This window comes from Chiloscyllium punctatum, chromosome 23, assembly GCF_047496795.1.
Source record: "Chiloscyllium punctatum isolate Juve2018m chromosome 23, sChiPun1.3, whole genome shotgun sequence".
NCBI lineage: Eukaryota > Metazoa > Chordata > Chondrichthyes > Orectolobiformes > Hemiscylliidae > Chiloscyllium > Chiloscyllium punctatum.
Genome location: NC_092761.1, coordinates 84765846 through 84788291, shown reverse-complemented (window position 1 = coordinate 84788291; position 22446 = coordinate 84765846). Strand labels below are relative to the sequence as shown.

Sequence of the window (22446 nt, the reverse complement as noted above, 5' to 3'; positions counted from 1 at the left end):
AATGAAGAGTAAAGATGACTCCGTGCCAAAATTTCATAAAAATTTGAACAAATGAATATTTCATTACCATTGAGCTAGTTTGGACCTGCTGCTGCTTCAGCTGTGCTCCATAAAGCTTCATGTGCTGCTAGGGCATTCATCTTCATTTCAGTTTTGCTCAATTATTAATCAGTGAAATCATCTCTTTTTCTTACTGTTAATTTCAGAGTCTCTCTCTTTTTTTCAGTGTTGCAGAGTATAAATTCTTTCTTTTCTGATGGAGACGTTTCTTTCACCCAGAGTCAACCCCATTAGCTTTAAGCCCTTTGGTCTGTTTCTTCTCTGGACAATGGCTGAGGATTCTGTCATTCACGTTTACGCTTCCTCCACACCCATTTTTGCTTCTTGCTTTGTTGTCGTCTCTGCCTGCCTTGTGCCATCATCCACTTCACCTGACGAGAGCTTGTGATTTCAAGTAAACCTGTTGGACTATAACCTGGTATTGTGTGACTTCTGACCTTGTCCATCCCCCCTCTACCTCCAAATCATATAATCCCTTTTGCCATTTCATCACTCCTGCTCGTCATCCTATCCCAGACCCTTCCTTTAGTCCTATCCTCCCCTCCCCCTCCTTTTTCCCAGCCTCCTGACATACTTAAAGTCTGTTACATCTCTAACCTTTTCCACTTCTGACAAAAGGACCTGACTCATAAACTCTGTTCCTGCCTCTACAGGTGTTACGTGCCCTGTTTGGTATTTCCATCCTTTTTAGTTTTGACTTTAGATATTCGGCATTCACAGTATTTTGCTTTGAGAATAGAATAGTAATTTATTGCTTGTTTTTTTACAAACTTCCGTGCCACTAGCAGGTTTGGGCAATGAAGTTTCTCTTGTCTTATCAGCCATCCATTAAATTGCCTGTATTGAACTAAGTGCATGGACCTCTTCTGCTGGAGTGGTTATGTCCCTAACTCTGAGACAGGAGGCCTGGCCTCATAGCCCAACTGCTCTGAACAGGGTAATTAGAAAATACCTTGAAATAGGTGTGAGTTATTTTCTTATTCAAAGTACTTTTTTTTTAACTAAAAGAAGCAAGGTGTAACGTATCATAGAATATCATCTGACCAAGCAACAGATAAAATAAAAACACCATGGTTTTAAAATATAACAAGTTGTTTCACTGTTAGGGCTAATTGATGGGAGGAATGACCTTCACAGGGTTGGATGGACTATTTACTGAGTTTGTGATACAATAAAATTATATATAAATCTTGATGATATGAAAGGCAAGGGCTATTTTGATTAACCTTCTGTCTATCTTGGTAGAATGACAACGCAGTTGTCCTTCTGAAAGAGTCACATTGGATTCAAAGCATCAATTCTGTTTCTCACGCCACAGGTGTTGCCAGACCTGTTGAGTTTCTCCAGCACTTTTTGTTCTTGTTGTATTTGTATAGTACTTGTACTATAATAAAAATATCCTAAGTTTTTTCGCCAGAGTGGGATAGAAGAAATAATGCATGAATATATAGGGCGGCACGGTGTCTCAATGGTTAGCACTGCTGCCTCACAGCACCAGGGTCCGAGTTTCGATTCCCACCTCAGGTGACTGTATGTGGAGTTTGCACATTCTCCCCGTGTCTGTGTGGGTTTCCTCCCACAGTCCAAAGCTGTGCAGGTCAGGTAAATTGTCCATAGTGTTAGGTGCATTAGTCAAAGGGAAATAGGTCTGGGTGCGTTACTCTTCGGAGGGTCAGTGCGGACTGGTTGAGCCGAGGGGCCTGTTTCCACACTATAGGGAATCTAATCTAATAGGAATTCACATGAAACATTAAATCAGAATTCCAAAACATATAGGGATATGGGCCAAGTGCTGGAAAAAGGGATGAGAATAATTAGGTGGTTGTTTATGATAAGTAGAGAATCAATGGCCAAAAGGCCTTTCTCAGTACTCTTGATCTCCATGTCTCTTACCTTGCATTTTTTATTCAAGCAATATCTTTTCAATAGCAAGCCACATGAGGAGACATAGGTAGATTTTAATGTGTGTTTTAACAGATAGTGAGTTCAGAAGGTAGAGAGGAGGAGGAGCATCCGAAGTGTATCCGAGAACTTTGTGGCCGAGGCAACTGAAGACATGGCCATCAATAGTGGAGTAATGAAAACTGGGTTTACTAAAGAGGTCAGAATTGGAACAGTGCAATGTCTCTGAACGTTTTGAGAAGGATACGGAGCTAGGGAGGGGCACGGCCAAGGAGGGATTTGAAAATAAGGATAAGAATTTCAAAATTGAGGTGTTGCTTGAGGAGGATTAGGAGCCACCGTAAATCAACAAAGCAACCAGCAAATTATTCTAGTGCATAAAGATACCCCACTCAACAATAGCAGCACCCGGAATGTCTATAATCTACTTATTCACCGTACTAATCACTAAGGAATGGCCAAAATTTCATCCAAGATGCTTATTTGTAAGCCAAATGAGTTGACTTCCAATTACCTGTGACTGTTTCAGTAATAGCTGTTCGATTATAATGGAATATTGTCCTTTTTTTGTGTTATAGACTAATACATTATGCATTTTATAGCATATCACTTCTCTCATTAAATAGCAGTGTAATCGCTTATTCTTCCAAAGGCACATAGCATCCAGAAGTCTTCTGTTTAAGAGACATTCAACCCACATGAGAGATCAGTCGTCAAAATGCCACCTTTTAATGCATATATGAAAGAAGCTTTTGACAGGCCAGCTGCAGTTACCAAGCATTTTCTCTTTCAAAGTGGTGGTTAAAGGAACAGAGCCAGTATGCATCAACACATCACAATAATGTTGCAGATACTGCCAGCCAGTGAGCAATGCCATGAAAACCCAGTCTTGTAGGACAAACATGTAAGGGGGTTTGTAATGGAGAATTGACCACTCCAGTACTAGGTTTGACAAGGCAGCGGTGTAGTGGTGATGTCACTGGGCGATTTAATCCTGGGGCACAGACTAATACTCTTGGAAAATAGGCGCAAACGCAGTTCTGGAACTGCAAGTTAGGACTCATTGATGGCGATCAGGAAACTATCATGGACTGTTATAACAAGCCTTCTGGCTCATTAATGTCCTTTTAGGAGGGAAATTTGCTATCACTACCCATTCTGGCCTACATGTAACTCCAGACCCACAGCAATATAGTTGGCTCTTAACTACTCTAGAAGGTAGCCGAGTGAGCCACTCAGGGTCAAGGGCAATTAGAGATGGAGAACAAATGCTGGTCTTGCTAGTGACACTGGCATCCCTTGAAGAAAGGCTTTTCTGTGTCCTGCAGCAGATGCTAAAAGACAGAATTAAGCTTTAAATGGAAGTAAAAACCAGTGAATTAGCATTTGATGCTGCTTGAAGTGTTCAGAATATGTTTCTCTGCAGTTATTTTGATTGTAGTATTCAGAGGAAGATGCATTGGGATGGTTGTTGCAATGTAGGTGTGCAAGAGGATTCTTGAAATGATACAGTAACTGATTGATCAGCTTTTGGCTGAGTGAGTGGACACCTCTTTGCTCCACTTAGTTTAAGTTTGCAGAGTGTCTGCTATTCCCTTTTGAAACAGCAGAAATTCAAGAATGCTGCCAAATCCATCTTGGTCTGAGGGAACCTGAATTTCCTCTCATTGCCCTGTACTAGATGTGAAGGAGAATGCACTCTCCACTTAACATTTGGATCATTCCTTTTATTTCACATGCAGTCGAATCCTGCACAATCTTTTATTACTGACTTGTTCAATACTCTGCTGCCGGGAATCTATCTACACTAAATCACACTCGCTCATTGTTACATCTGCAAGACTTGCTGTCTGGCAGAGGATTGATCTGTAAAATCCCCTCTGATCTTAAAATGTCTCTTCCTCCAGCTTTGCATTAGCTTCACTTCTGACAGTCTTCTAGTTCTGAACAGTACAGCAAAGGAGCAGGCCCTTCGGTCCATCATGCTTGTACTGACCACAATGTCATTCTTAGCTAATCCTACTTGCCTGCACAAGGTCAGTGTATCCCTGTACTCCCTGCCTGTTCATCTGTCTGTCTATATGCCTCAAACTTAGCTGTCATATCTGTTCTACCACATCCCCTGGCAGCACAGTTCAGGTATCTACTGCCCTCTGTTTATGAGAAAAACATACCTCACTTATCTCCTTTCAACTTTCCTCCTCGCTTTAAACCTTTTTCCTTTAGCATTTGTCATTTTCCCTCTTGGAAAAACACTCTGACTATCTACCCTATCCGTGTCTCTCAATTTTATAGACTTGTATCATGTCACCCCTCAGCCTTCGACGCTCTACCAGAAACAATAGGCACTTATCCAACCTCTCCTTGTAGATAATACACTCCAATCCAGGCTACATCCTGGTAAACCTCTTTAGCACCCTCTCCAAAGCCTCCACAACCTTCCTATAGTGCAGTGACTGGAACTGCATGCAATACTCCAAATGCATTCTGCCTAAAGTTTTATACAGCTGCAACATGACTTGCCAATTAATGCCCCATCCAACGAAGGCAAACATGCCGTTTGCACTCTTTACTATCTTATCCATTTGTGTTGCCACTTTCAGGGAGCTGTGGACTTGCAGCCCAAGATCCTTCTGTATATCAATGCTCCTAAAGATCCTGCCATTTATTGTGTGTTTCATCTTGCATTTGACCTCCCAGAATGCATCACCTCTCACGGGTGCAGGTTAAACTCCATCTGACATTTCTTCGCCCAACTTTCCAGTTGATATATATCCTACTGTATCCTTTAATGACCTTCCTCACCATCCACTAATTTCTGTGATACCTTCACACCTACTAATCACCTACATTTTCATCCAAATCATTTATAAATACAATCGGTTCTGTTATAATGCACGTTTCTTCAACATGAATTGGCTATAATGTGATTAAAGAATTTAGTTAAAAATCACACAACACCAGGTTAGAGTGCAACAAGTTTATTTGGAAGCACTAGCTTTCGGAGCGCTGCTCCGTCATCAGGTGGCGAAGGAACAGCGTCCCAAAAGCTAGTGCTTCCAAATAAACCTGTTGCACTATAACCTAGCATTGTGTGATTTTTTAACTTTGTACACCTCAGTCCAACACCAGCACCTCCAAATTAAATAATTATTTGTAGACCCTGAACATTCCTTACCTGTATTGGCTATAACTTGATTCCAGTCCCATTGGTTTTAATAGGGCTATTACACGATTTTCTTATAACACAGGAACTGAACTTTGGCATTATATCAGCAGTGGCTGTATTACAAACAACAGAAATCCTAGCACTGATCCTTCCAGAACACCACTGGTCGTAGACCCCCAGTCAGAAAAACACCCCTCCACAACTACCCTCTCTTGTCTCTGACCAAGGATATTTTATATCTAACTTACCAACTCACTGTGGATTCCATGTGGTTTAGTCTTCTGGAACAGCCTATCATGTGGAACCTTGTCAAATGCTTTAATAAAGTCCATGTAGACAACATTCACTGGCCAACCCTCATCAACCATCTTCATCACTTCCTCAAAAAACTCCATCAAGTTTGTGAGACAAGACCTTCCCCCATGCAAAGCCACGCTGACTATCCCGAGTAAGACCATTCTGCTCCAGATACAAGTAAATCTTTTCTGTAGGAGCTTTCTCCAATAATTTCCCTACCACTGATGAACAGCTCACTGTCCTATATTTTCCTTAATTTATCTCTGTTGCCTTTCTTAAACAAAGAAACAACTACAACTTTAGGTACAGAGCCGTTAGTAGCTTAGTTGCTGCAGTTCCCCATTTTCCCAGTCCATTCCATTTCTCCCTCCATCTTTCCATCTGACCTGTTGGTGACCTCCGTACATACTCACAGCAGGGTCAAAATCTTATGGAGGTGTTAAAGATCTCTATTTTTGGCTGAAGACCCACCAAACTGTAAGCGAGCAGGGCAGGCGTCTCCCTGGAATCAAGTCCCCATAGGCAAGGGGTCTTGCCTGCTGAGATTTCCTGGCCAATTGAAGGGAGCATGTCTCTTGAACTCAGTGGCACCAAGGGGGAGTTGGTGGCTGTTGATGGAAGTATAGCTTCCTCAGTGCCAGGACTGCACAGTGACCCAGGCCACAGGGAGGTATGACTGGGGGTGAAAGGTGGGAGGGAGGTCCCGCGCACTGGGGGTGCCAGTGCAATGGAGACAGTGGGTTCAGTAGCAAGGACAGAACCTAGCTCTTAGTGCCTCCCCCCACCTTCCTGATGCATTGAGTCCCTCAATTGTGTACTGGATGCCTTTGATGGAAGGACCCTGATCCCATGCTGGGCCGAGATAAGTTGTCACCAGTAATGTACATCGCATTGTAACTGATCTCCCCCGTGGCAGGGTTAGACCCATTGGGGTGGCCTGATCTCCATCTGGGGCTAGTAATAATAAGAGTGTTAAGGTTCTTCATTGACTTCGGGGGCAGGAAATTCGTCTGTGAGTATACCTGCCTAAAACTTAATTCAGGTTCGAGTACATCCTGGCTAAGTAAAAGCCGACTTAACTCCAAGCCTGCCATCAGAGAGATCCGAAGATTCTACTCTTATCTGGGTCTTTTTGGTTTCTCTTCTTATTGTCTCACCGCCAGCTCCATCTCCCATTGAGGCAGAGAGACAAGACAGTCGTGCAATTTGTCAGAGAGAGTATTGGCTAATAATGCCTCGTTAAGATATGCTTAAATTTCCTATTCTATATTTGTAATGTGGTGCTTAAAATGCACTCCATTTGGCTAATGGAAAATTGAGAGCTCGAAGCTCTTAGTTTCAGTTCGATATTAATCACAGCAGCTGAGATTTGCTGTCTCATCTTGCTGTCAAATGCCAATCCTTGAGGCAGAACGACTGGACTGCAAATACTGTCAGTGTCATAACTAACACATCCAGTGATCTGAGAGCACGGCAAACAAATGGGGCGACGAAGATGATTCTCACAAAAGGAAATATATAAAATTAGATGTCTGCGTCATGTTGTCAGTCAGAGATCAGCTTTAGTTTAGGAATCATACATTCGGATGAATCTTCTGTTCTCATGCATGGATTAATAATGAACTCGCTCATTACTAATGTACAATTCGTTGCCAGTTCTGACATTTCCCAGCCTATTATGTCTCCATTGAAACATTAGCGACCCTCCCATTCCGAAAGGATCTCAGCCTTGATGAGAAATTTGCTGTCCATTTGCAATTTGGCAGAAAGGTAGTTTCTCAGTGAGTACAGGAGAGTAATTCATGAACAGTGCCCTCGGTTGCCATCCCGTCCATTTTATATCATCAATCCTTACCATCACAGAGCTTCACTGTATCGAAGGATGCCAATCTATCTATTGGACTGTAATGGCTGTTGGAAAACACTGTCCAATTTAGCCCCACATCCTACATTTTGCCCCTCAATCCTGCACCTTATTTCTTTTATTTAAATACATATCCAGTTCCCTTTTGAATATTCCTATGGGGTCTAAGTCCACCAGCATTGCAGGTAACATGTCCAGATTTTAACAATCCTCCATAATTAGAGAATAATCTACTTTTCCTAATCCAATTAAGCTAATTATTTCTGAATCAGTGACTCCAGGTGACTGATGCACGTCCTCAGTTTTCTGCTTAAAGGCAGGTACAACCCATTTTTTTTCAATCATTCATAGGACGTCAGTGTCACTGACCAACCCAGTATTTATTGCCCATTCCTAAGCACTCAGAGGACTAATAATCAACCACATTGCTGCAGGTCTGGGTTATATAAAGGCCAGACGAGGTAAGGATGGCAGTTTCCTTCCCTAAAGGGCATTAGTGAACCACATGGATTTTCTTTTCCCCCAGCAGTTAATAATGGTTTTGTGATCATTATTAGACTTTTAATTCCAGATTGAATCCAAATTCCACCATCTGTTTTAGCAGGATTTTGAACCCAGGGCCATTGGATTAGCATCACCTCCTTGTGCTCTGTCCTACAACGGGAGTAGGTCAAAGAGCCAGGTCCTGATTCACCCCGGCCTTCCAGCTAATGGAGCTGAATACCTCCATGAGGAAGCGGTGACAATGTACACTTTTATACGTGGTCATCAGTAACCCATAAACCATTGCCAGTTCTGACATGCTCAGCCTATTATGTCTCCATGCAAATATTCCCAGTGTACCTTGTGCTGAGTTCTGAGATGTGGTAGCAATAATCTCAAACTGATGGTATGGAATCCTTTTCTGTTGCTGAATTCAGCTGTGTTATGATATGGCCCTCTCAGTGTGACATGTGTACAGTCTGTAGTGTCCTGCACCTTGAGGAAGCCAGCAGTGAAGGCAAAGACTCCTTCCCAAGGCTGCAGCATTGACCAGTCATGGGGAAATGTCATGAAGGTGGGGTCATTTGGCGTTAACTGCATCAGTAACTGCCTTGATATATTTGTGGGTTAGACGTAAGTCAAGCAGGAGATTATAAATGCTGTGTGATTACTGGTACCTTGTACTTTATGCACCCCACCCTCCCCCACCAGCCACATTACCCAAACGAAGCTCCATTGAATGGAAATTCATGTTCGTGAATGCATACTGTTCAAGGTGAGGGGAATCAGCTCCATCCCTTGCATAGCTGAGGAGATCTTGGAGTGTTTTTGTGAATAGCCACCCACAGGTGTCACATTTAAGGTCGCCTATGATTATTTCAGTTTCCCAGAAATGGCTGTGATCAATCAAGAATGACCATCACAATGTGACCAGCATTTGTCTATGGCATTGTTGGATATTGCAGGCAATTCACATGCAGGGTATTGTGATTATAGATAATTTCAACCTATTGCGTGAAACAACATGGTTAGTGCAATTGTCCCTTGAAGGGTCTTATATCACTCAGAAGATGAGGCTGTGTTTTCAGGCTTTTCAACTCAGTTACAGGCTCTGCAAACCATACCCTCCCCTCAATCTCACACACACACACACCCGCAACATGTTGCAAACTTATCAGTACTGAACTTGCATGTGCCTCCACACACCTTTCACTTACAATGCTCGCTGAGCACCAGCCCGACAGCTGCGCCATGATAATCATCGTATTCCACAAACCCCCACATCCAATCCAGGGTGGATGAACTCCACTCCCACAGTGACCCAGTCTCTCAATGTACGAACTCCTCTTCCCCCTCCTCCCCACCCCCACCCCACCTGAATTTAAAATCCCTCCAATGCCCCAGAATCGAGTTCCCCAACTTGATGGGCACAGCAGTGATGCCAGTATCCCACCCCCTGACCAACCTGGGCCAATGGCCCCAACTGTTGAGGTGGACCTTTGGCTGGACCCTTGACTGAGCTCTGTGCAGCTCCTTGAACATCTTGCGACAAATCCCAAGGCTAGTTCCAGTGGACCTTTAGGTGTGTCGGTGGCTCACTGTCAGGATTGGGGTGGCATGGAGCCCCCTGACCCTGATAATAAGTGTTGGATTGTGACTAAGCCCCTGATATCAGACATTGCCCCTGACTGACAGCCCTGATTGAAAACTGTCTCCCTTGACGACTCAACATGCAGTTGAAGCACATGCGGTATGTTTACCATATGGCGTAGTTATGACGTTAGTGAAGCCGTGCAGCAATATGTCTACCTCCTTGAATGATCACAGCTGATAACCATATCAAGCTGCCTGGCTTTATGCTTACATAGCAAGGCAAAACCAATGGAGAAGCAATTTAATGGTGAAACACAAGAAAATGATGAGGACATGAAATCAAATACTGTCCTTCAATGGCAAGACAAAACAGCATTTGACTTCTGAGTAAGGGTGCAGGGGGAGGGAAGGGCAGGGTGCAGGGGGAGGGAAGGGCAACGTACAGGGGGAGAGAAGGGGAGGGTGCGGGGGGGAGGAAAGGGAAGGGGAGAGTGCGGGGGGAAGGAAGGGTCCCGGGGGGAGGTAAGGGAAGGGGAGAGGGAAGGGAAGGGTGCGGGGGGAAGGGAAAGGTGTGGGGGGGAGGCAAGAGAAAGCTGCGGGGGGAAGGAAGGAAAGAGTGCAGGGGGGAGGGAAGGGTGCCGGGGCGGGAGGAAAGGGAAGGGTGCAAGGGGAGGGAAGGTGAGGATGGTGGCAAAAGGAGGGTGAAGGTTAGGACAGTCACTTTCTGGGAGATTTACTTTTCCGGATGTGAGTGTGCTGCATGAGCAAGTGGTGAGCTGGAGTCCCCAGGTACCCTCTGAATTCCAAGTCAGGAACTGGCACCATCTGGTTTCTTTCTGGCTCAGTGGACAATTGGGAAATGTGTATCAATGAGGTGATATTAAGTGTTAATAATATATAACTACATTCCAATGGACCTCTTGCTGCTCTTGGGAGATTCTTCCCTTGCTGCTCAAAACCCGATTGCAAAATCAAGTTTTGTTTCCTCTTTGATGTCAAGAATCTCATTTTTCTAATCTCGCTATATTTTCCCAACCGACCCACCATTGTCCATGTTGGCCAGGGGCTGGGATGATTCAGCCTTCAGTCTTCCTTTTAACTTGGCAGTTCCATTAAAATGTAGCTTACTAGTTCATCGAGAAAAAATAAGGAGCTGAACTCCTGAGGGAAAGGAGAAACAATTTTATGATGAAGCCAAAGAAAATAGTAAAGACCATGACATCAAACACGACTATGAAACTAAACAGGGGATAATAGCTGGTATTAAAAAAAAGAATCCATGTCATTTAAAGTCCTTCAAGTGCTCTTGAAGAGTTGGGTTTTATCCTGAGACCATGGTTATTTGGGAATGTCCTGAACCAATGGCAGCTGTGAATATTGCAGATCTCTTTGAGTCCTCAATATTCAGATACTTCCTGCTTTCATCATCACCATGTGCTTTGTTTTCAAGAGGCTATAGGAATGTGAGGGTGGAGTGCCTTCTCTAAGTCCAGCTACAAATCCATCTCCTTTACTCTGTCCAATACAATAGCTGGCTTGTGTTTTCCAATGTATTAGTTCCTTGTTTTCAAGCTGGATTATCAAAGGCGATTTTTTAAAAAACCTCCAACATGCAAGCTTCTTATAAAGGTGTAAATTTAGCAGGAAATAAAAGATTTCTTCACATCTGACTGGCTTCAGTCTCTTTTGATTAAAAATATGAATTGCTTTTCTGACTGCTTCTTGTTTATTGATGGCTTCTTGAAGCTTGGCTCAAACTGTGGTCAAACGATCGCTGCGGCCATTTTTACATCAGTATTTTTCCTTTTTTTTTCAACCATTTTAGTTCATGCGTGTCCTCCGTATTAAAATCAGAAATCCATTCAAAAATCAATAGCACATATGTAATCACCATCATATAAATTAAAAATATATTTGTCTTTTGAGGTAAAACATTTCCCTTTTGTCAACATGTCTATTTGTCAACCACCTGATGAAGGAGCAGCGCTCCGAAAGCTAGTGCTTCCAAATAAACCTGTTGGACTATAACTTGGTGTTGTGTGATTTTTAACTTTGTACACCCCAGTCGAACACCGGCATCTCCAAATCATGTCTATTCTCAGCTTAGTAGGTAGTTGGGCAAATAGTATAATAGATGCATGAGAGTGACTGCATTTCATTTTTTCATCTCACATTGGCAGACTACTTTACCTCTTAAAGTGGGTAGCAGAGTCTTCAAAATTGTTTGGCAAACTTACAAATGCCCGAGGTTAGTTTCATCTTCATTGCATCGAGCATAATGATAAGATACCCATATTAAATGAAGAAGGTTAATCCTTTTGTTGAGACACAATTCACATGCCTTGTGTACTCTGTTAATGGTAATAGAGTCACAGAGATGTACAGCATGAAAACAGACCCTTGGGTCCAACTTGTCCAGGCTGACCAGATTCCTTAAATTAATGTCGTCCCATTTGCCAGCATTTGGCCCAAATCTTTCTAAACCCTTCTTATTCAGGGTGGCATGGTGGCTCACAGTGTCAGGGACCTGGGTTCAATTCTAGCCTCAGGTGGTTGTCTGCGTGGAGTTTGCACACTCTCCCCGTGTCTGCATGGGTTCTTCTGGGTGCTCTGGTTTCCTCCCACAGTCAAAAGATGTGCAGGTTACATGAATTAGTCAGGGGTAAAACGCTGGGAAATGGGTTTGGGTGGGTTACTGTTTGAAGGGTCGATGTGGACTTGTTTGGCCAAATGGCCTGTTTCCAGGCTGTAGGGAATCTAATCTATTCATGTACCCATCCAGATGCCTTTTAAATGTTATAGTTGTACCAGCCTCCATCACGTCCTTGTTCCATACACACACCACCCTCTGCGTGAAAATGTTGCCCCATAGGTCCATTTTAAATCTTACCCCTCTCACCCTAAACCTATGCCATCTAGTTCTGGACCCCCTACCCTGGGGAAAAGACCATGGCTATTTTTCCTATATTGGCATCATAAACTGTACTGTTGGGCATGTGAAAACAAGAGGATAAGATAATTCGATCCCAAGCTGGTTAGTATGAGATTATTACTGTTCATTGAATTATAGAATCACACAGTGTAGAAGAGGTCTAGTGAATCTGCAGGTTAGGCAGCATCCGAGGATCAGGAGAATCGACGTTCGGGCATTAGCCCTTCATCAGGAATGAGGCTTGTGGGCCAAGGAGGCTGAGAGATAAATGGGAGGGGGTGGGATTAGAGGGGAAGGTAGCTGGGAAAGTGATAGGGAGTGACGGACAGGTCCGGAGGGCGGTGCCAAGTTGGAGGCTTGGCCTGGGATAATGTGTGTGTGTGTGGTGGGGGGTGGGGGGGGGGGGGGGGGGAGGGAAATGAGGAAGCTGTTGAAATCCACATTTATCCCGTCTTGGGACCCTGCAACCGCACGGTTATCTCAGTCCCAAACCTCCAACTCGGCATCGCCCTCTGAACCTGTCCATCACTCCCCCCCCCCCCTTCCCAACCTATCTCCTTCTCACTCACCTTCATCCACCTATCACTTTCCCAGTTACCTGCCCCCAAAGCCCACCCTCTCCTACTTATCTCTCATCCCGATCCACACGCCTCATTCCTGATGAAGGGTTTATGCCCGAAACGTTAATTCTCCTGATCCTTGGATGCTGTCTGACCTGCTGTGCTTTTCCAGCACCACACTCTCGACTCTGAGCTCCAGCATCTACAGTCCTCACTTTCTCCACAGGACATTGTCAATGCGCTCTGCCAAAAGGCATGTCTTTCGCTCAATGTCTGTTAATTCTTCAGAATGTCCAATTTTCATGGGAGCTTGGCCATTTCCTTCCACTGTCAGACAGCAGATCCAAGCCAGATTGAGGCAGGGCCCAAGGCTACCTCAGCTGGAATGAATATGAAACATGCTGTCAGCATTATTCTGAACTACCTGCTAGCCACACAGCCAACTGAGCTGACCAAAGCTGCCCCATCTTGCCTTTGTATTGGTTTGATCCAAAGGCAACTCTGACCCATAACACCACACGTAGGCAAAGGAACTAGGATCAAATCCCAACCAGAAAAGAGATCAAACCCCATGTCACTGGCAACATGATCACAGCAGGGTGGCTCAGTATTTGGCATTGCTGCCTCACAGTGCCAGGAATCCAGGTTCAATTCTAGCCTTGGGTGACTATATGCTTGGAGTCTGCATGTTCTCTTTGTGGTGTTTCTGCTGGGAGCTCTGGTTTCCTCCCACAATGCAAAGATGTGCAGGTTAAGTGGATTGGCCACTGTAGTTTTGTCCAGGGATGTGTAGGCTGGGTCTGGGTGAGATGATTTTCGGAGAATTAGTGCAGACTTGTGGGCTATGTGGCCTCTTACTGCACTGTAAGGATTGTCTAGCACTAAGTTTCTATGTGAAACATAAACAGAATTACAGAATTGTTATGATATTGAAGGAGTCCATTTGGCCATTGTCTCTGTACGAGTTCTGTTACCTTGTGCCAATGTCCTCTTTTCCCCCTATCCTTGCATATCAGCAAGAAAAGGCAAGAGACTCAGAGTATTATCACTAGATTACTAATGTAGAGACCCAAGTAATGTTTTGGGTACCCACATTCAAATTCTGCCACGGCAGATGGTGGAATTTGAATTCAATAAAAATCTGGAATTAAGTGTCTCATGATGACCATGAATCTATTGTCAAGGAGAAAACATCTGGTTCGCTAATGCCCTCCAGGGAAGGGAATCTACCAATGTCACCTGGTCTAGCCTACAAATGACTGCAGACTCACAGCAATGTCATTGACTTTTAACTGTCGTCTGGGCAATAAATGCTGGTGTAGCCAATAACACTGATATCCTGTGAGTTTACAAAACATATTCCTATTTCTGTCCAAAAGATCATTGAATATCTTCTTGAATACCTCAGTTGAAACTGTTGCATGTAGTATGTAATTTAGAAATATAATTATTGAGGGTGAGGCTCCCATTTTCATTATAATACACAGGGACCAGTCATCTCTCCTGCCCTTCCCACCTATCTTTGACTTAAGTTGGAAGAATTTACAAACTGATACTGTTTTTATAGAGTGCCTACAGTGTGGAAACAGACCATTTAGCCCACACCGACCCCCCGAAGAGTAACCCATCCATACTCATTCCCCTGACTAATGCACCTAACCTACACATCCCCAAACACTATGGGCAGTTTAGCGTGGCCAGTCCACCTAATCTGCACATTTTTGGATTATGGGAGGAAACCAGAGGACCCAGAGGAAACCTACGCAGACACGGGGAGAATGTGCAGACTCCACACGGACAGTCACCTGAGGCTGGACTCGAACCCACATTTTGATTGCATTATGAATGCACGTTTCTTGAGCTTTGAGCCCTGGTTTGTTACTTGGAGCCAAAGCCACTGGGTCAGGGATGGCCATGCTACCATTGCACCATATGATAACTGTCTCTCCTTATTCTATTTGGCTAAATCAAATTAAAGAAGGAACCCAAATTGACCAAATTAAACAGATGGCAACTCCTTAAAGGATCCCTGTAACTAAGGACCAATCTCACTTTGTAAGTGTTGTAAGTGATCCAGCTGCTCCAAGCACTCTCCCAATGCCTGGCAGACTGTGGTACAGAGCTGTGTGAACAGGCTATAAACATGATCTCCAAAAGGAGAGAGAGTGCACTGCCCTCTTGCAATTTGAGGGTCTTTATTGCTACAACAAAACCAAATTTTACCAGGGAAGAGATGTGCTCACTTCTACAAGGAAAAGAACAACACTGTGACTCCTGGTGGTAAACCGAACAAGAATCATATTACTTGAGGTAAAGAGACTCGTACCCATGGAAGCAGTGGCACGGTGTGTACAAACATCAGCAGTAACCTGCCTGCTAAGCTATTCATGTGATGCTAAGAATCTAAAGCACAACTGCACAAAAATTGGCAATGGTGAAATGATTGTAAGAACAAATAATGGCCATTCCTATGTGCAATATGATTGTCACAGTGGTCAAAGCTTCAAGTTGTGAAGGGGAAATTGAAGGGAGATGCCAACAGGATGTGCGGTTGATTAATGGCTTAAAGCATCGGAACTGTGAGTGAAGCTATTTCAGTTATGAGCCCAGGTTACACACTTTGATAGGAAGCACTGAACAAAGAACAATACAGATCAGGAATAGGCCCTTCAGCCATCAGGCTTGCACCAACACATAATGCCTTCCTAAACTAAATCGCTTTACATTGGGCTGAGTAAACTGGAGTCAAGCACATCCTTCCAAACTGAATTTTTGGCCAAAGTTTGTTTTGAAGAAATTTAAGCGTTACCAATGTCAAGGCAATAGAGTGAGGTACTAATAAAGGAAAACCGAAGCCGACCTTTCAAAAGCTTAATGTCACTGAGCACTTTCTAGATCGTTATGTATGTCTGAAAGGTCGTCAGTGTTGCCGTGGAGGGAACAAGAGGCAAAAGTGAGGAATGCAGATGCTGGAGATCAGAGTCACGATTAGGGTGATGCTGGAAAAGTACAGCAGGTCAGGCAGCATCCGAGGAATAGGAAAATCGACATTTCGGGCAAAAGCCCTTCATCAGGAATGAACATGAGTCAAATTGTGCACAGCAAGTTACCACAAACAATAACATTACTTGTGTTTTACTGATGGTGATTGAGAGATAAATCAAAACATCAGGTGACTTTTGGTGTGAATGTCACTCATAAGGAGGGGGACTCAGATCAGACTCAAAACATAAACATTCCGTAGATGCTGCCAAACCTGCTGAGTTTCTCCAGCACTTATTTCAGATTTTCTGCATCTACAGTATTTTGAGTTTAGTTGAGGGATAGATATTGGCTGCACTCAAGGGTAGAACCCCTCAGTTGTTCTTTGAAAAGGTTTTTGTTTCATTTGTTCATGGGCTGTGGGCATTGATGGCAGGGTCAGAATGAATTGTCAATTCCTTGTAGTTCTCTCAGAGCCAAGCCTCAAAATACAGCATCTCCAAAAACCCTGCCCTCTCTCAGTATTACGCTAGAGTGCTGGTCTAAATTTTGTGCAGGGAGAGGGGGTAGTTAGGGGGGTGACGATGTGAACCCACAACATTCTGACTCAAAAATAAAAAGACTGCACACTGCTATTCACAAATGTACCCACCACATAATAGCTATTCTACTCCGCATGAATAATGGGCTTTACCCTCAACCTCAGGAAAAATATCACCCATTTCACCAGTCTGACTCTTCTGGTTCCCAAAGTACGCCCTCTGGAGTGATATTGAAATGTAATGACCAAGGAATGGCAGTGTTGTGTTATGGATGCATTGTGACTTGTCTCCAGTATGAGATTGGCCAGTTCTTGTCACACAGGATAGTATAACTCTTCTCTCGTTTGAGTTCAGATAAGTATCCTAGAGATGGAGGAATGAAATGCTAGCACCCTAACCCGTCCAGCAAATACCTCACTCTTGTCACACATGTTTGACTTTGTCTCCTAGGATACAAGACGCTGTTAAAATGCCTATCCGGAAAGTTCTGCAGTCGAGAGCTAATTGGGATTATGGGTCCTTCAGGCGCCGGAAAGTCAACCTTCATGAACATTCTGGCAGGATACAGGTTAGTCACAAAAGTAATAGATTTTTGTTACAATTGATTCTTGCACAGATAATCTCTTTGAACTGAGGGAAGGCAGTTTCTTAACGCCTTTAAAATCCTAGGTAGATCCAAGATAAAATTATCAAATTAGGGTGGCATGGTGTCTCAGTGGTAGCTCTGATGCCTCACAGCTCCAGGGCCCTGGGTTCAATTCCAACCTCAGGTGACCATCTGTGATGGAGTTTACACGTTCCTCCCTCCTCTGCATGGATTTCTGCCTGGCGTTCTGGTTCCCTCCCACAGTCTAAGGTTAGATAGATTAGCCATCCTAAATTGTCCCGTAATGTCCAGGGTTGTGCAGACTGGGTGGATTAGCCATGGGGAAATAACCCATGTGGGGTTGGGTGGGTCTGGGTGGGATGGTCCTCTTCAGAGGGGCAGTGCAGACTGAATGGAATGAATGGCCTCTTTCTGCACTGTAGGGATTTTATGATTCTTATGATTTTATGGGGATAGCAGTCACGTTTGGAGACCCTCCTTGGTTCCCTAAGGCTTAATTCCTGTTCTATAAAAAAATGATGTTAGGCTGACAAGTCCTCACTGCCCCATGTTACCTCCTTACTATTTCATGCCCAATGCCACTTCATGCCACCTCATATTCCCATGCAATCTCTATGCCCCTTATACCACCTTTGCAGCCATTCATCCTGAAACCATTAGGTGCAGAACTCAGAAACCATGTGAAGATGAAAAAATGGCTTCTAGCAATCTAAGAGCGCTCTGACCATACATACTTGAAACAATGAAAATCTTTTGTAATCTATTCAGAGTTCAAACTTACCCCATCATTAATCTATTATAAAAACAAATGAACTTATATTCAGTGACTATATGTGAAATAACTCCATGGAGGCCAGTATCCCTTCACCAAGTCACTCTTTATTTGCATCTGCACAGTACAGGGGCTCTGACCAGCCAGCTCAGGGCCAGTCTCTGGAATGAGGAGACACTATGAGACTCCTGTTTATCCTATTTTTCTCATCAACCTGGTCAGAGATGTAATTACACACCTCTGGAGCAGGTGGGACTTGAACCTTTGGTTCAGAGGTACCTCGGAACCACAAGAGGGCCCTGGACTCCTGTTTATATCTGTCAGCCAGGGGTCTATGATTGGCCCAGGTTCGCAACCCCCCCAATCAATGATCTCATAGTCAGTGAGATCCACCTGGCCCACCACATTCCAATTATTACAGTATGAAAGGCAACTAATCCATTCAGTAGAGTCTATTGTGTCAATCAAAATTTGAACATAGCCACTTTGTTGGGAAGTATTTTAGAGCTTAGTCAATCATTCATAATGGACTCAGCTGTAAAAGCAAATCTTGGCAAATGTCTCTTATCGAAATCATGGCAATAAATGGTAATTCATTTTTCCAAGGCTAAACCGGATGGCCTCACCATTACTGAACTCCCATGGTGTGTGTCTTTTATTTTTACTGTCACTGCCAAATGAAGGCCTTTTTTCACGTTTAAAGAGCTGGAGATTTAAATAACTTCATAGATTTCATCCACTTTTCATGAGCATTTGCATTTCTCCATCTCTTTTGACTTTGGGTCGAGGGGCAGTAAAAAAATAAGGTCTGTTTGAAACGGCCTGCGTGATCCATGCCCAACCCCAGCCCTGTCCTGAAATTCCGGAAATGAGGACAGGAATTCTGCAGCTGGGTCCCCCCTGCTATTACTAGAGCTCCCCGCCCCCCCCCCTCACCCAGAGTTGGTCTGACACTGCAGCCATTCAGCCTCCGATCTAGCAACCAAAGGGCAAGTTAGTCACTAATAAATCCAGACAGAAATTCAGGGAAAAAAACATTTCTTTTTACAGAGGGAATGGTTAGAATGCGAATCCTACTATCATAGAAAGTAGTTGAGGTGAATAGTGTGAATTTTTGAAAGAAAGATATACAACAAACATAAGAAAGAGAAGAGAAGAAGATAGTGGTAGGTCTACAATGGAAGGAGACTGGGGAGGGAAGTAAAGTCTAACATGGACCTACTGGGCTGAATGGTCTTTTTTCTGTTCGAAAATTTTAATGAGAATTACCAGTTTAAAAAAAATTCCTTCCTTTTCCTTGTAGGAAAACTGGAATGAAAGGCCAAATCCTGGTGAATGGACAACCTCGGGACCTGCGAACTTTCAGGAAGATGTCCTGTTACATCATGCAAGATGACATGCTCCTTCCACACCTGACCGTATTGGAAGCCATGATGGTATGTGTTCAGCCAAGACATGCCATTTCCCTTCTGACCTGCAGCAACAGCAACTTGGCGTTTATGTAGCATTCCTAGTGTACCAGAGCCCTCGACAGAAACAAAGCGGATAAAAGAATTGACGCTGGACCAAGGGACGGAAACAATTGGATGGGTGACTGAAGCTGTGATGGTTTGAAGGAACTCCGTAAAATTGAGAGAGTTGTAGAGGTTTAGAGAGGGAATTCCAGAGCTTTGGACTGAGATTGCTGAAGGCCTGGCCACTGATAGTGAAATAAATGAATCCGACAAGAAGGTAGGGCTACAATTCGGAACTCTGGAAAGGTAGTGAGTCTGCAGAAATGTACAGGGATAGTGAGGCATGCCTCAGCAAGGGATTTGAACCACAGGACAAGCATTTTAAATTTGATATGTTGGCAGAGGAGCAATCTCTAATTGGAGAGAGGACCTACACCAATGGGAATTATTAATTAATGGGAACAATCAATGCTGGGAGGTCCATTTTTATCTTCAGTATCAGTGGGAAACTGGTGAGAGCAGGCTCTCTCCTATATTCCTCACAAAAGAGTGTAATGGGTAGCCTGTCATATCAGCAGCAATCATGTTGATCTTTCTTGCGTGCTTGTACATAAATAGGAATGATTATGTGCTGTAGAAATACACCCAAATTTGAGCAATTTATTTCGCCCAGATACTTGAAGCTTACACAATGACTTGTATGGTACCTGCCTGGATGGGATTTGATCCCAAACCTTTGGGTTTGAAAAGAAAGCATCCAACCCATTTCGATGAACAACCTCTCTGTGGTTGCAATGTTAGGTTTTGAGGAAATGTTGAAGCCATTGTGACACTGACTGTGTCATTGTGCACTCCTTGGTTGGCTGATCTGGGAAATGGTTCACTGGTAACATTTAAAACTATGGCTGGCTGATGGCTTTTGATGCCCTTCATGAGTAGGGACTTCTTTTTCATTCACACGTGGAACTTGGCCATCGCTGCTTGGGCCAGCGTTTATTGCCCAAGCTGTCCGTGGTGGTGAGCTGCCTTCTTGAACTGCTGCAGTCTGTTTGGTGTAGGTAGATCCACAATGCCGTAAGGGAAAAAAATTTGATCCAATCGCAGTGAAGGAATGGTGATACGTTTCCAAATCAAGATGGTGAATGCCTTGGAGAGGAACTTGCAGGGTGTGGTGTTCCCATGTGTCAGGTGGAAGTGTACGTGGGTTCGGAAGATGCTGTCTGTGGAGCCTTGGTAAATTTCTGCAGTGCCTATTATAGGTGGTACACACTGCTGCTACAGAATGTGTTGGCAGAGGGAGTGGATGTCTGTGAAAATGTTTGTGAAAGAGATCAGCGTGTGAGTATTCAGCCTACCATGCTTGCATACCCACCTGCTGGTTTTGTTTCCTCACACCGTTGTTTGCCAGTTTCACAGGAATAATTAGTTTTGAAGGTGAACCAGAACAAGCAGTGGCGTGTTGAAATGAAACCCCTGCTTTTACAAATTTTTCAAAGATTAAAAGGGAAAGAATGCATAGTCTGAGCAGGACACAAAGGGACTCAAGTAAATCCTCCAGCAAGGAACTGCTGGGTGGGAACAAAATACAAAGCCAGTTGAAACCTGAGCTCCAGATCCTCTTGCACTCCTGATCGGACGTCAAGCACTTAAAGTTGAATAGTTCACAAGCAACAGGGATGCATCGTGATTCCTGTTCAGTTGCTCGAGTTCAGCCAAATGTCCTACATGTAAGCTGCATCTTTGCACGTGTGTCAACTTGCTCTGTTTGACCTGCCTCCTTTCTGAGGCTAAAAATGATGGGCTTTGGTGTGTATTCTCAGCTCATACTGGTTCCATTTTGAAGTTGGTGCCATAATTTCAGAACCCAGGAGAGTGGCACTGGTAAAGCACAGCCAGTCAGGCAGCGTCCGCGGAGCAATAGAGTCAATGTTTCGGGCATAAGCCCTTCATCAGGAATGTGGTGGGCGGGGACGGGGGTGGTAGTGGGAAGGGGGCTGAGAGATAAATAGGGTGGGGCCGGGGGGGAAGGTAACTGGGAAAGTGATAGGTGGATGAAGGTGGAGGGTGACGGTGATAGGTCGGCAGGGAGGGTGAAGCGGATAGATGGGAAGGAAGATGGACAGGTAGGACAGTTCAAGAGGGTAGTGCCAAGTTGGGTGGTTGGATCTTGGATGAGGTGGGGGAGGGGAGATGAGGAAACTGGTGAAGTTGATGTTGATGCTGTGTGGTTGGAGGGTCCTAAGGTGGAAGATGAAGTGCCTCTTATTTATCTCTCAGTCCCCTTCCCGTCACCACACACCCCCAACACACACACAGACACATGCACCACACTCTCGTATCTGCAGTTTTCACTTTCTCTCAGAGACTGGGTCCAGTCTGCTCGCTCTGGGGAGGTTGAAGGATGTATTTCGCTGCATGGACTCCCCATCTTGGTCAACATTCCTCCCTCAACCAACTCCAAAAAATAGCAATTATTTGTTGCTGCTGATCTCTGGTCATACTGTGTTTGGCTGTAATGTAACTGGTTTTTCTTCATTTCTCTATTCTGTAACCAAGGATTGTACCCAGGTACCTTTGTACCTAACAGGGTGCTGTCAGTGGCAATTTATAATCTTTTCACTTCATTATACATGACAATAAAGCTGGTTCAGTTTAATTCAAGGTGACCCCTTACTTTTGAACTCCTAATTCTGGATCTAACACACTTCACTCAAGGCATCCCTCACTTTTCTAACTGCCAATGAAGCAAGCTCAGCCAGGCCAAATTTCCTCATCGGACAACCCACTCATTCCAGGTGTCAGTCTAGTAAATAAAAACCAAAAGAACTGCAGATGCTGTGAATCAGAAACAAAAATTGCTGGAAAAGCTCAGCAGGTTTGGCAGCATCTATGGAGAGAAGTCGAAGTTAACGTTTCGGGTCTGGTGCCCCTTTAACTCTGATTTCTCTGCACAGATGCTGCCAGACCTGCTGAGCTTTTCCAGCAATTTCTGTTTCTGTAACAGTGGAATAAACGTCCTCCACACACTGTCATCCTTCCTTAAACAGGGAGATCAAAACAGCACAAGGTTCTCAAGATGTGGCCTCACCCAATGTGTAACACCTCGCCCTGTGTAACGGAAATTTTACTTCTATGTTTAATTCCTCACCTAATGAAGGACAGCAAACCCATTAGCCTTCTTCATCAAATCTTTTCAATCCATCTTTTCCATCCCATGCACACTCTCACA

General features: G+C 44.1%; 1 protein-coding gene across 4 annotated transcripts in view; it reads left to right on the top strand.

Moving 5' to 3' along the window:
• abcg4a (ATP-binding cassette, sub-family G (WHITE), member 4a) overlaps window positions 1–22446 on the top strand; it is a 140838-nt gene that overhangs the window by 68034 nt on the left and 50358 nt on the right. For all 4 annotated transcript variants that reach the window (XM_072593340.1, XM_072593341.1, XM_072593342.1 and 1 more), the window contains exons 3-4: window positions 16835–16952; window positions 19067–19199. In XM_072593340.1, the coding sequence (XP_072449441.1) occupies window positions 16835–16952; window positions 19067–19199 (251 nt within the window). The remainder of the gene's footprint in view (window positions 1–16834; window positions 16953–19066; window positions 19200–22446) is intronic.